We start from the raw sequence: 13,397 nt of genomic DNA, 5'->3' as shown, positions 1-13,397 counted from the left end.
ACAGGAGTACCAATATATGTGAAACAAATACTAACAGAATTAAAGGAGGAAATAGAATGTGATGCATTCATTTGGGAAGACTTTAACACACCACTCACCGCAAAGGACAGATCCACCAGACAGAAAATAAGTTAGGACACAGAGGCACTGAACAACACACTAGAACAGATGGACCTAATAGACATCTATAGAACTCTACATCCAAAAGCAACAGGATATACATTCTTCTCAAGTGCACATGAAACATTCTCCAGAATAGACCACATACTAGGCCACAAAAAGAACCTCAGTAAATTCCAAAAGATTGAAATCCTACCAGCCAACTTGTCAGACCACAAAGGTATAAAACTAGAAATAAATTGTACAAAGAAAGCAAAAAGGCTCACAAGCTTAACAACATGCTCCTAAATAATCAATGGATCAATGACCAAATTAAAATGAAGATACAGCAATATATGGAAACAAATGACAACAATAACACAAAGCCCCAACTTCTGTGGGACGCAGCAAAAGCAGTCTTAAGAGGAAAGTATATAGCAATCCAGGCATATTTAAAGAAGGAAGAACAATCCCAAATGAATAGTCTAATGTCACAATTATCTAAATTGGAAAAGGAAGAACAAATGGGGCCTAAGGTCAGCAGAAGGAGGGACATAATAAAGATCAGAGAAGAAATAAATAAAATTGAGAAGAATAAAACAATAGAAAAAATCAATGGAACCAAGAGCTGGTTCTTCGAGAGAATAAACAAAATAGATAAGCCTCTAGCCAGACTTATTAAGAGAAAAAGAGAGTCAACACACATCAACAGAATTAGAAACGAGAAAGGAAAAATCACAATGGACCCCACAGAAATACAAAGAATTATTAGAGAATACTATGAAAACCTATATGCTAACAAGCTGGAAAACCTAGGAGAAATGGACAACTTCTTAGAAAAATACAACCTTCCAAGACTGACCCAGAAAGAAACAGATAATCTAAACAGACCAATTACCAGCAACGAAATTGAATCGGTAATTAAAAAACTATCCAAGAACAAAAACCCCAGGCCAGATGGATTTACCTCGGAATTTTATCAGACATACAGAGAAGATATAACACCCATTCTCCTTAAAGTTTTCCAAAAAATAGAAGAGGAGGGAATACTCCCAAACTCATTCTATGAAGCCAACATCACCCTAATACCAAAACCAGGCAAAGACCCCAGCAAAAAAGAAAACTACAGACCAATATCCCTGATGAACATAGATGCAAAAATACTCAACAAAATATTAGCAAACCAAATTCAAAAATACATCAAGAGGATCACACACCATGACCAAGTGGGATTCATTCCAGGGATGCAAGGATGGTACAACATTCAAAAATCCATCAACATCATCCACCACATCAACAAAAAGAAGGACAAAAACCACATGACCATCTCCATAGATGCTGAAAAAGCATTTGACAAAATTCAACATCCATTCATGATAAAAACTCTCAACAAAATGGGCATAGAGGGCAAGTACCTCAACATAATAAAGGCCATATATGATAAACCCACAGCTAACATCATACTGAACAGCAAGAGGCTGAAAGCTTTTCCTCTGAGATTGGGAACAAGAGAGGGATGCCCACTCTCCCCACTGTTATCCAACGTGGTACTGGAGGTCCTAGCCACAGCAATCAGACAAAACAAAGAAATACAAGGAATCCAGATTGGTAAAGAAGAAGTCAAACTGTCACTATTTGCAGATGACATGATATTGTACATAAAAAACCCTAAAGACTCCACTCCAAAACTACTACAACTAATATCGGAATTCAGCAAAGTTGCAGTATATAAAATTAATACACACAAATCTGTGGCTTTCCTATACACTAACAATGAACTAATAGAAAGAGAAATCAGGAAAACAATTCCATTCACAATAGCATCAAAAAGAATAAAATACCTAGGAATAAACCTAACCAAGGAAGTGAAAGACCTATACCCTGAAAACTACAAGACACTCTTAAGAGAAATTAAAGAGGTCACTAACAAATGGAAACTCATCCCATGCTCCTGGCTAGGAAGAATTAATATCATCAAAATGGCCATCCTGCCCAAAGCAATATACAGATTCGATGCAATCCCTATCAAATTACCAACAGCATTCTTCAATGAACTGGAACAAACAGTTCAAAAATTCATATGGAACCACCAAAGACCCCGAGTAGCCAAAGCAATCCTGAGAAGGAAGAATAAAGTGGGGGGGATCTCGCTCCCCAACTTCAAGCTGTACTACAAAGCCACAGTAATCAAGACAATTTGGTACTGACACAGGAACAAGCCACAGACCAGTGGAACAGAATAGAGACTCCAGACATTAACCCAAACATATATGGCCAATTAATATACGATAAAGGAGCCATGGACATACAATGGGGAAAGGACAGTCTCTTCAATAGATGGTGCTAGCAAAACTGGACAGCTACATGTAAGAGAATGAAACTGGATCACTGTCTAACCCCATACACAAAAGTAAACTCCAAATGGATCAAAGACCTGAATGTAAGTCATGAAACCATAAAACTCTTAGAAAAAAATATAGGCAAAAATCTCATGGACATAAACATGAGTGACTTCTTCATGAACTTATCTCCCCAGGCAAGGGAAACAAAGGCAAAAATGAACAAGTGGGACTATATCAAGCTAAAAAGCTTCTGTACAGCAAAGGACACCATCAATAGAACAAAAAGGTATCCTACAGTATGGGAGAACATATTCATAAATGACAGATCAGATAAAGGATTGACATCCAAAATATATAAAGAGCTCACATGCCTCAACAAACAAAAAGCAAATATTCCAATTAAAAAATGGGCCGAGGAGCTGAATAGACAGTTCTCTAAAGAAGAAATCCAGATGGCCAACAGGCACATGAAAAGATGCTCCTCATCACTAATCATCAGAGAAATGCGAATTAAAACCACAATGAGATATCACCTCACACCAGTAAGGATCGCCATCATTGAAAAGACAAACAGCAACAAATGTTGGCGAGGTTGTGGAGAAAGGGGAACCCTCCTACACTGCTGGTGGGAATGTAAATTAGTTCAACCATTGTGGAAAGCAGTATGGAGGTTCCTCAGAATGCTCAAAATAGAAATACCATTTGACCCAGGAATTCCACTTCTAGGAATTTACCCTAAGAATGCAGCACTCCAGTTTGAAAAAGACAGATGCACCCCTATGTTTATTGCTGCACTGTTTACATAGCCAAGATATGGAAGTAACCTAAATGTCCATCAGGAGATGAATGCATAAAGAAGATGTGGTCCATATACACAATGGAATATTACACAGCCATAAGAAAAAAACAGATCCTACCATTCGCGACAACATGGATGGAGCTAGAGGGTATTATGCTCAGTGAAATAAGCCAAGCAGAGAAGGACAAGTACCAAATGATTTCACTTATATGTGGAGTGTAAGAACAAAGGAAAACTGAAGGAACAAAACAGCAGCAGAATCACAGAACCCAAGGATGGACTAATAGTTACCAAAGGGAAAGGGACTGGGGAGGATGGGAGGGTAGGGAGGCATAAGGGGGGAAAAAGAAAGGGGACATTACGATTAGCATGTATACTGCATGGGGGGCACAGGGAGGGCTGCGCAACACAGAGAAGACAAGTAGTGATTTTACAACATCTTACTACGCAGATGGACAGTGACTGTGAAGGGGTATGTTGGGGGGACTTGGTGAAGGGGGGAACCTAGTAAACATAATGTTCTTTCTGTAATTATAGATTAATGATATCAAAAAAAAAAAGAATCTGAGCTAGAACAGTAACTATAAGAAAACCAAGATAACAATGTAAAGGTAGGCTGTGTCTCTGAGCAAACAACGGATCCAGGGTTATCAGAACCCCATTAAAATGTGGGCAATGGTCTGCTGAAAGACTGTTAGGGAGAAAATGTGTAACTACAAATACCTATGAACATTCAGTGGAGGGGAAGGAATGAAGACCTGACTTACAAAGAGAAAATGTGAACCTCAGGCCCCTAGCCCCTTCTGAGAAACTGGAGTTGCAAGATGGTCAGAGCAGAACAAATCAGTGGGGCATTTAGGGCCGTGACTTCCCTGAGAGTTCAGGGCTGTTCACCTCACGTTCGTTGCTTGGTGATGGCTACATTACCAGTGACAACTTTTCCTAAATTCACTCTGTAGAAAATCTCTTTCTCACAAAGGCAGCTCTGGAATGTGAAAACAAAATAAATAGCCTTCCATGCTACGTAAACTTCTAGTCATATCAGAATGAAGTTCCCTTTCTGGTGGATAAACAGTGCATTTATTTCTGCTCAGCATAAACCATCAGATAGAGCACTAGTAAGTAAACAGGATGCCTGTCTTCCCTTTGATCCCAGCCTAATCCTTGCTCCCATGATGGCTGAAAGATACCATTTTCACTTAGTTCTGGAACCTGGTCCATTTTTAAAACAACTGTAATGAGTACTGTGAATAATAAATGACATAACACATACAAAAGTACTACAGAATGGAAGAGTACACAACAAAATAAAATTGTTTTTAAATATTTAAATCTGAATACTATAAAAAATTATTCTGCCCTAAAATTACCCCGTCCCCAAATGAGTTGTCTGCTCTATCACTCTAACAAATTTGCCAAAATTTATTTCCAGAAGTTCCTTCTCTCAATGGTGTCATCTACTTGGTTATTTTCCAGGTTAGAAAAAGTGCTTTTTTCAGTAAAAATTTGTTTTAAAAGCTGCCTTTGGATTCACCCCAGCTCTGCCACTTACTAAGTGACATTTGGCAAGTCTCTTACCTTCTCTAAGCCTCCATTATAAAAAAGAGCTGATAGCCATTTCTCTGGTTTGTTAAGAGTTAAAAGCGGCAACCTTTGTGAAACACGTAGCATGGAGCCAGATACACAAAACCTGACAGGGAGCAAGTCCTCCATAAATGGGAGTGATCATTATTCAAGTATTCTAGGACTTTCCAGCATCTATGCAGAAAAAAATGATCATACACAGGTACAAACTAACTTGAGTGTTTTAAACACATGCTGCAGAGGATAATCAGACACAGCCACAGGAAAGAAGTAGGAGATGAGATTGGACGCTAAGGTTCAAGTTGGAGGGTGGGGTGTAGAGGGAGTGTGAGACTCTGTGGGGGTGGGAGCAAAATAGGATGCATTTCAGGGACATCAAAGAGGCATACCCCCCAAATCTCTCTCCTACCTATCCTTGATTCCTGGAATTAAATCATTATTTCAGGTTAAGGCGAAGTACTTTTAAGCAAAGACCTTCCTGGAAAAGCAAATACTTGCAGCTACAATCAGTCATTTGTGTTTTAGTCTACCTAAGTTTTGAACTGTTTTTTCAGAAGTTTTGATGGATGACACAGGAAGGCCCTGGGCACCTGAGGAATGGTGCCAAGGCCCAAGCAGGGAGGAGAGAAAGTGAGAAGAAACAGGTTTCCAAAGGGCACAAGCATGGAGGGACTCACAGGGTCTAAGACAACCTCACGTGCCTCTTGTGCTCTGTCTTGTCGGTAATGGCACAGAGTTTACACTGCTGCACCATAATTTATAACTTACTCTGTGTACCTTAAATGTTCTGCTGTGGATCGATCAGTTACACATTTTGACTTACTCTGGGAGGCAGAGGAAATCTGACAATCTCCTCCTCCCCTGATCATGCCATGGGGCCGATTCAGGCCTTACCTAATTCAGTGCTGCCCATGACTCCCACTCCTTCCTTACACACGGACCTTTCCAAAGCGATCCATCCCTAAGCTACGTGTGCGTGTGGGAAGCAGGGAGTGGCATGGAGAGGTTTTATGCTGTGTTCAACTTTAGTCCTAAACCCATTCAGGCGTGCCTCTTAATGAAATAATAATGACAGCTAACATTTTCTCAATCATTCCTCACCCAAGTATTTATTGCATACCTGCTATCCTGGAATTTATATTCCAGTCGGGGAGACAAACAAATAAACAATCAAATACTCAGGGTGCCAAAGGGCACTGGTGCTGTGGAGAAGAATAAAGCCAGGGATGGGTACAAGGAAGGAACGTCGGAGGGTGGGTGGCTGGCTCTAAGACACAGGAGGCAAGAGGAGCCTCCCGCAGGGCAGCACACACACGGGGTGGCGGAAGGCCAGCCCAGTGAGGGCCAGCAGCCTGGCAGGGGGTGAGGTCAGAGCTGCTGGCATGTCCAGGGCCCTGAGGGCAGGGCAGGACTTTGGCTTTTGTTCTGAGTCAGATGAGAAGCCAAGGGCATTTTGCAGCAAGGACTAACATGATCTGATTGATATTTTTAAAGGATCCTTCTGGTCATTGGGTTGAAAAGAGATTGTAGGAGGATGAGGGCAGCTGTGGAAAAAGCCTGTTAGGAGGCTGTTACCATCATCTAGGAGGCACATGATGGTGGCTCAGTCCGGGGTGGCAGCAGAGAAGATGGCAAAACTGTTTCGATTCTAGATTTATTCTGAAGGTAGAATTGACAGGACTTGCTGATGGACTGGATGTCAGATTTGAGAGAGAGAGAGAAGTTGAGGACAATGCCTAGGTTTTTGCCTAAGTAAACAGAAGGACAGAAGCACTTTTTTGAAATGAGAAAGCCTCAAAGAGGAGGTGTGTGTATGTGAAGGAGAAGGCAGCTGGGAGGGGGCATAGGAATTAGAAATCTGATTTAGGATATATCACATTTAAGAAGTCTGATAGAAATCTAAGTGATGATGTCAATTACACAGAGCTCAGATGGGTTAAGAAACACACCCCAAGTCACACAGCCAGTAAGTGGCAGAGGTATGAATCCATGTGTGTGGACCTCCAGGTCTGGATTAGGCAAATGAACAAGGACCAGATGGGCTTTACAACAAGAGCTGGTTACTAACCATGTGAAAGAATTATCATTAAGCTCAAATCATACACTTTTTGGCAATTCAGTCAGGGAGACTTGTAGAAAAGTTGTTACCTGATTCCAGACTATCCTTCAAAGAACAAATACCAAAGTCCCAATTACTATTATCTATAAAACATAACAGGCCCACACTGCTATTTTCCAAAGATTTGGAAGAACAAAACAAAACAAAAATAATTCCACTCTCTCCCTACTGAGTTAAGTGTTCCCCTGTCCCTGAAGGCATCTGGATGCAGATCAGAAAGGAACTCAAACAAAAAAGGTCTCCAGGAAACAGCTCCTTGTCCTGGTTCCACCCAGGAGGCTGACCTTTGAAGTCTCTCCCCACAGTTTTGCTTAGAATTTTTTCTATCCAGGACAATGAATCATTCCTCAGAGATCTGCTATTAGAGGAGAAACAATCACATGCCTGTATATGTCAACTGTGTGGGCTTTTTTAACGTTAGTTTGGTTTAAACTCCGCTTCTTACCTGGATCCACATCAGAAGAGCAGGGAAATGAAGGGGCTTCCACAGAACTAAAAGCCTCACTGTTGACCTCCTGGTTGGGTCTCTGCAGCACATAATCCCTCAAGTCAAAAGCAGATGGCAGGTCCAGAGCATTGCTCTCCTCTGACTGGCTGCCTGGAGTGGCTTCCTCTGTTGCCATAGTCCTGCCACAGAGAAAATAAAACAATTCAATACAAAAGGCATTGCGTAAGAGGAGCTTCCATGACAGTCACGGCTTGAAGGACTCAAGTTCTAGCATTTTAAAGGCCAAACAACAGTAGCATTATTTACTTGCCCATTATTAGTCATCTTCCTTGTCTCTACTTTAGGCCCAGCATGAGTTTACCATGTTTCTTCATCATGGGAAACAAATACTCTCTACACAGAAAACCATTAATAAAATCAGATGGAAACAAGCTGCGTGTCTGATAAGAACGAAATACTGTGCAGTACCACGATCCAAGGGCTGAGAATATGCAGTGAGAAGGGAAACGGTTCATGTTATATGAAATGGAAACATTTTTTATAACAATAGGTAGGGTTTGGTATACATTTTATAAAATAAAATAGCATGTGTGAGAGATGTGGTGTGTGTGCGTTGTGTTTGTTTGTGTGAAATACAGAGAAAAAAACAAGTCTGGAAGGGTATATCCCAAATTAATTTCAGTGGTAATGAATTCAGTGGTTTAACCACTGGGGAATAAGATTACAGATTCGCATTTTCTTCTGCGGCCTACTCAAACTTGCAGTCAGTCAGTGACTTAACATGCCAGGCCCTGGGGCCACAAAGGTGGGTGTGATAGACCTTTCCTTCAAGTTGCTCAGTTTGGGATGATCCAAACACAGAGATATACCATGTTAACACAACGACAAGATGGAGAAGAGTCCAGAAAGGGGAGGCGGCTTTCTGGAGGAGGTTATCCCCAGGCCAGGCCAGGGCTGGGGAACAGCACAAACACCAGAGAGGAGCCAGCTTGGACAACCATGAGTCACATGAGGTGCTGGGAGTTTAAAGCCAGAGTCAAGCAAGGCACAGTCATGTACTAAGTAACAGGAGGGACAGACCCTGCGCTCTCAGGCAGATGGCTGTGGGGCACTCTCCTCTTCCTGTGCCAGCTCTGGGAGGGACAGAAAGGCTTGGCTGCTGTCAGCAACTTGGATACACAAACTCTACCTGGTGGTTTATTAGGTTCAGCATTTGGACATTTCTTGTTAAAAATCAGATGGTCCCTTACCCTTCCAGGGTCTATGTCTTCTCAGGGCAATGGGTTCTCTATTGGGGGGCTCTTTGCGGCACAACCAGCCTGCCCATCTCCCTATAAAAGAACTGCAAGCCTGGGGAGATTTTGGATCCTCTGCTATTCTCTGCCTTGTAAGTTGTCATCTAAATCTTATATTAGCCAACACCATGTGTCATAACTGCCATGGGTCACCAGGTACCATGCAGAGCCATGGATCACCATGTACCATGCAGAGGAGTTACACAGAGCAACAGATTTGGCAGTTGGATGAAAAGTGGATTTGCAGGGTCTAAGCCCAGTGGCAGGCAATCTCAGAAGCAACAGGAATTCATTCACCTGCAGCAGTCCTGGTGAGAGAGAAAGAGCACATGAACGAGGGCAGGGCACTACTGGTCAAAAGGAGGGAGCCGGTTAAAAAAATATTGAGGAGGCAAAACGAGAGTGGAACTTAAGAGCTGAGTGGATACAGGGGCTAATGAGGAACTGAGTCAACCAGGAGTAGCAGCTTTGGTGGCTGGGTTATAGCGACTGAGTCAGAGAAGACAAGAGAAGGAACAGGTTTGGGAGAAGGCATAGTCTAAATTATGGATTACTACATAGCTATTAAAAATGACAGTTGGCATCAGAGAAATGCAAATTAAAACCACAATGAGATATCACCTCACGCCAGTAAGGATCACCATCATCCAAAAGACAAACAACAACAAATGTTGGCAAGGTTGTGGAGAAAGGGGAACCCTCCGACACTGCTGGTGGTAATGTAAATTAGTTCAACCATTGTGAAAAGCAGTATGGAGGTTCCTCAAAAAGCTCAAAATAGAAATACCATTTGACCCAGGAATTCCACTTCTAGGAACTTACCCTAAGAATACAGCAGCCCAGTTTGAAAAAGACAGATGCACCCCTATGTTTATCGCAGCACTATTTACAATAGCCAAGAAATGGAAGCAACCTAAGTATCCATCAGTAGATGAATGGATAAAGAAGAGGTGGTACATATACAGAATGGAATATTATTCAGCCATAAGAAGAAAACAAATCCTACCATTTGCAACAACATGGATGGAGCTAGAGGGTATTAAGCTCAGTGAAACAGGCCAGGCAGAGAAAGACAAGTACCAAATGATTTCACTCATATGTGGAGTATAAGAACAAAGAAAAAACTGAAGGAACAAAACAGCAGCAGAATCACAGAACCCAAGAATGGACTAACAGTTACCAAAGGGAAAGGGACTGGGGAGGATGGGTGGGAAGGGAGGGATAAGGGGGTGGGGAAAGAAAGGAGGCACTACGATTAGCATGTATAAGGTGGGGGAAGGCACGTGGAGGGCTGTGCAACACAGAGAAGACAAGTAGTGACTCTACAGCATCTTACTATGCTGATGGACAGTGACTGTAATGGGGTTTGTGTGGGGGGACTTGGTGAAGGAGGGAGCCTAGTAAACATAATGTTTCTCATTGTAACTGTAGATTAATGTTACCAAAATTTAAAAAAAAATGACAGTTGGAACTTGAAAGATCTCAGGGATGTATGTTTAAATGAAAGAAGCAATTTCAGAATAACATGAACAGTATAATAAAAATAGTTAACATCTATCAAGCACTTATTTGATGCCAGGCATTGTGCTAAGAATTTTATTGACAATAGCTCTATGAAGCAGGTAATCCTATTACTACCCTCATTTATAGTCAGTCAAACCCAGACACAGAAAAGTAGAGTAATCTGCTCAAGGAAATGCATCTAGAAAGTATCAACCTAGGATGAACCCAGATCCATGACCTCTCATCCTCCCACATGCACAGCCTCCAAGTTCTGCAGCCCCAAAACCACCTGACCAGGCAAAGATAGGAGATACATTAAAACAAATCAACAGAGAAGCCTGGCAAGATCATTCTTGTTTGAGGACACCTGGTCACATGCTGTCGTGGACATTCACTAGGCAGAGAGTAAGCCAAGACATCAGCTGATTGCTTCTGAAGGGAGTGGGGAGATCAAGGTTCCCAAAGAAGCAAGAACATCCTGTGTTTTCACACGTTACATGAGCCAACCAAGCCTGAGGTTTCAGCAAACACCTCTGCTACAGGCATCTGTGTCTCTTCCTTCTCCTCTCGTGTTACCAATCACTGCTCTGGAGGCTTCTGGAAGGGAACAAATAGGTCAGTGAAGGACATCTACATATCCTGACTGCCTGCAAGTGCCTTGAAATCAAAAATCAGTGGAGGGTGTCAGTGATGCAAATTAAAGGAATCCTTTTTGAAAACAGCACATTGATGTGGTATTTATCTTTTGTTTTTTGAAATCACTTACATTAAATGTCAATTACATTCCAAACTGAGCATTCAAATAAAAAAAAAGAAGAAAAAATGGCTACTGAGAGGCAGTATCCTGTTCATTACCAAGTACCTGTGCCTGTAAAACATTATTTGGGACTCAGTTAATTTGTACAGGAGAAAGCAAGTATTAGGGACAGATGAGACTCTTCCTATGGTCTGAAACCAGTGAGGAAGCTGGCAAGTAGAATACAATGGACCCCAAACCCTTTGGTATGTGGTTCAACTTCCTTCTCCAGAAGTGCTTATTTTCCTCTTAAAAGTACTTTAATTACACAATCTAACCATTCTTTTCCAGTACTGGAAAGTATTGTCTGCCCAGGGATTGCAGGCATAAGAAGTCTTGCAGTACATCAAAGCCTGCTTACTGAGAGAAGACAGACATTCTTCTACTACTCTACAGTTTTACAGACCTACAAATCCAACCAAGTCAGTCAGGTTTTTGGTATTAATAGCTGTTTAACTTCATTTACTTTTTTTTTTTCAATTAAGCCTCTTCCCTCCCAGTATATTAGATAAAGATTTTCAGACTAAAGAAAAATGGAATTAATCCAATGAACATCCACATAGCTACTGCCTAGATTTTACAATTAACATTTTACTATGATTTTCTTTTAACACATAACTACCCATCTATCCAACTCTCTCTTCATCCATCGGTTCATCTTATTTTTATATATATTTCCATTTAAATTTCAATATAATAAAAGCTTCCAAGCTGGTGTAGGATATGGTCAATTTGCATTTTCAAATGCTCACTCTGTTAGCTGAATGAAGCATGGACCTGATTTGGATGCACGTGAAGCAGGGAGCCCATCTGGGAAACCCTGCAGAAATGTCCAGGACTGTGCTGGGTCTCTGGAGTTGAACAGACTCAGCTTTGAACGTTTGCTCTCAGATTTTAGCAGTGTCACCCTGAGCAAGTCACTTAACCTCAGTTTTCTCATCCATAAAAATAGCTTGATGACTATGCTTACCTCAGAGGATTGTTGTTAAGAATTACATGAATGCTTGTAAAATACTTAGGACTGTATCTGTGCTTGATAGTGACTAACTCTAATAAGTGAAATAGTAATGATAAAAGACAATTCATAGGCTCCTATTTCCCTAGACTACCTCCCATCATTTGCCTCTCAATTTCGCACCCAATAGCCATCTTGCTTCTTTCATCCTGAACCAATATATTCTATGGTCTATGACCTCATTAGTATTCTAAACGTCCCTTCTTTGCTCATTCTGTCTTTCTATCATGTCCCTTTGGCAAAACCCCAGCCTAGATGAACCCAACTATCTACCCACTCTGCATGTGCTAGATTGCAAGAGTCCCCAAATAGGGCAGACTGACTTGTCCCAATGAATTAAGGCCAACCTGGAATGGGCATTCTGGCCAAATCAATCTTGAGATGTCTAGTCCCTCTCCCTCTCTCCTCGACTCATTCATGTTTTCTCCATTTTCCATTTCAGTCCTTCGTGATCACTAACACACCTTCCTCTTTTCAAAAGATCACCATTTCCTAATTGACAAAAGAAACAGAATCCAGCAGAAAGGAACTTCTTCAACTGCCCTATCAAAGATAACAAAGGCTCCCACATCTGGTAATGGGTACAGGGTATGAAAATGTCCCAAAATTATACTGTGGCAATGGATGCATAATTCTGGATATATTTTTTAAATCACTGAATTTTACTTCAAACACGAGAGTTTTGTGGTTTGTGAATTATACCTTAATAGGCGGAGGGGCGGGGAACCTAAGATCTTACGGAGGAGGAAGGGACCCGTACCTTATCTACACGAAAAGCCTGCAGTTTCAGGGGATTCTCCACAGCCGATGCTGCAGAGGCCGCGTGTTGCGGTGGAGGAGGGGAAGTTGGGCGTGCGTTAGGGGAAGACGCCATAACTTCCCAATTGTGAGATCACTATGTGATGCATTGCGGCGACCCCTCTTCTCCCAGTTCCAAGACATTCCTCAGTCGATGGAGGTAACCGGCCGAGAAACAACGAAAGGCCCCATTACACTCACCGCCGCGCAACAGCAGCCCAGAATCCGGAAGCAGAAGCGCCATATTTGTTATGGGAAAAGGCTGTTGGAAAGGAAGTGACCAGAACCATCTTTGCTGTGGGCAAGCAAGGGCAATGGAAGGTAATCGCAGCCATTTTGACTGAGGGCATTCGTTCCGTCAGTGAAACTTTCTGCACACGGCTAGTTTGGGCAATTTCTGGAGGAGGCTTATTGGTAAATGCGCTTGGTGGACTCTAAAGGGAACGGGAAAAACATTTAAAATCTTTAGAAATTTTAATGTGTACGTTTGAGAAAACACTACGCAAAGTAGAGAGAGATTAACAAGGAGAATGACAATATTTTAATATGTTCTGTGCAACTCAGCTGTACACAACTGCCAGACCTGCAGGACCACGGGA

The 13,397-nt window shown here is 41.8% G+C and overlaps 1 protein-coding gene across 21 annotated transcripts in view; it reads right to left on the bottom strand.

Moving 5' to 3' along the window:
• The window catches only part of SHLD1 (shieldin complex subunit 1), a 122,148-nt gene extending 109,035 nt beyond the window's left edge, over positions 1–13,113 (bottom strand). For 19 of the 21 annotated variants that reach the window (XM_073236894.1, XM_073236895.1, XM_073236896.1 and 16 more), the window contains exons 1-2: positions 13,000–13,113; positions 7,389–7,570 (exon numbers count right to left, since the gene is read on the bottom strand). In XM_073236894.1, coding sequence (XP_073092995.1) covers positions 7,389–7,570; positions 13,000–13,088 — 271 coding nt within the window. In that variant the 5' untranslated portion in view covers positions 13,089–13,113. Of the gene's footprint in view, positions 1–7,388; positions 7,571–10,556; positions 10,787–12,760; positions 12,956–12,999 lie in introns of those variants that run through there. The other 2 variants (XM_073236901.1, XM_073236900.1) reach the window with 2 other exon arrangements.
• Positions 13,114–13,397: the final 284 nt, after the last annotated feature.

The sequence above is a fragment of the Manis javanica genome, chromosome 5 (genome assembly GCF_040802235.1).
Source record: "Manis javanica isolate MJ-LG chromosome 5, MJ_LKY, whole genome shotgun sequence".
Taxonomy (NCBI): domain Eukaryota; kingdom Metazoa; phylum Chordata; class Mammalia; order Pholidota; family Manidae; genus Manis; species Manis javanica.
This window is presented reverse-complemented; position numbering and strand designations above follow the sequence as displayed.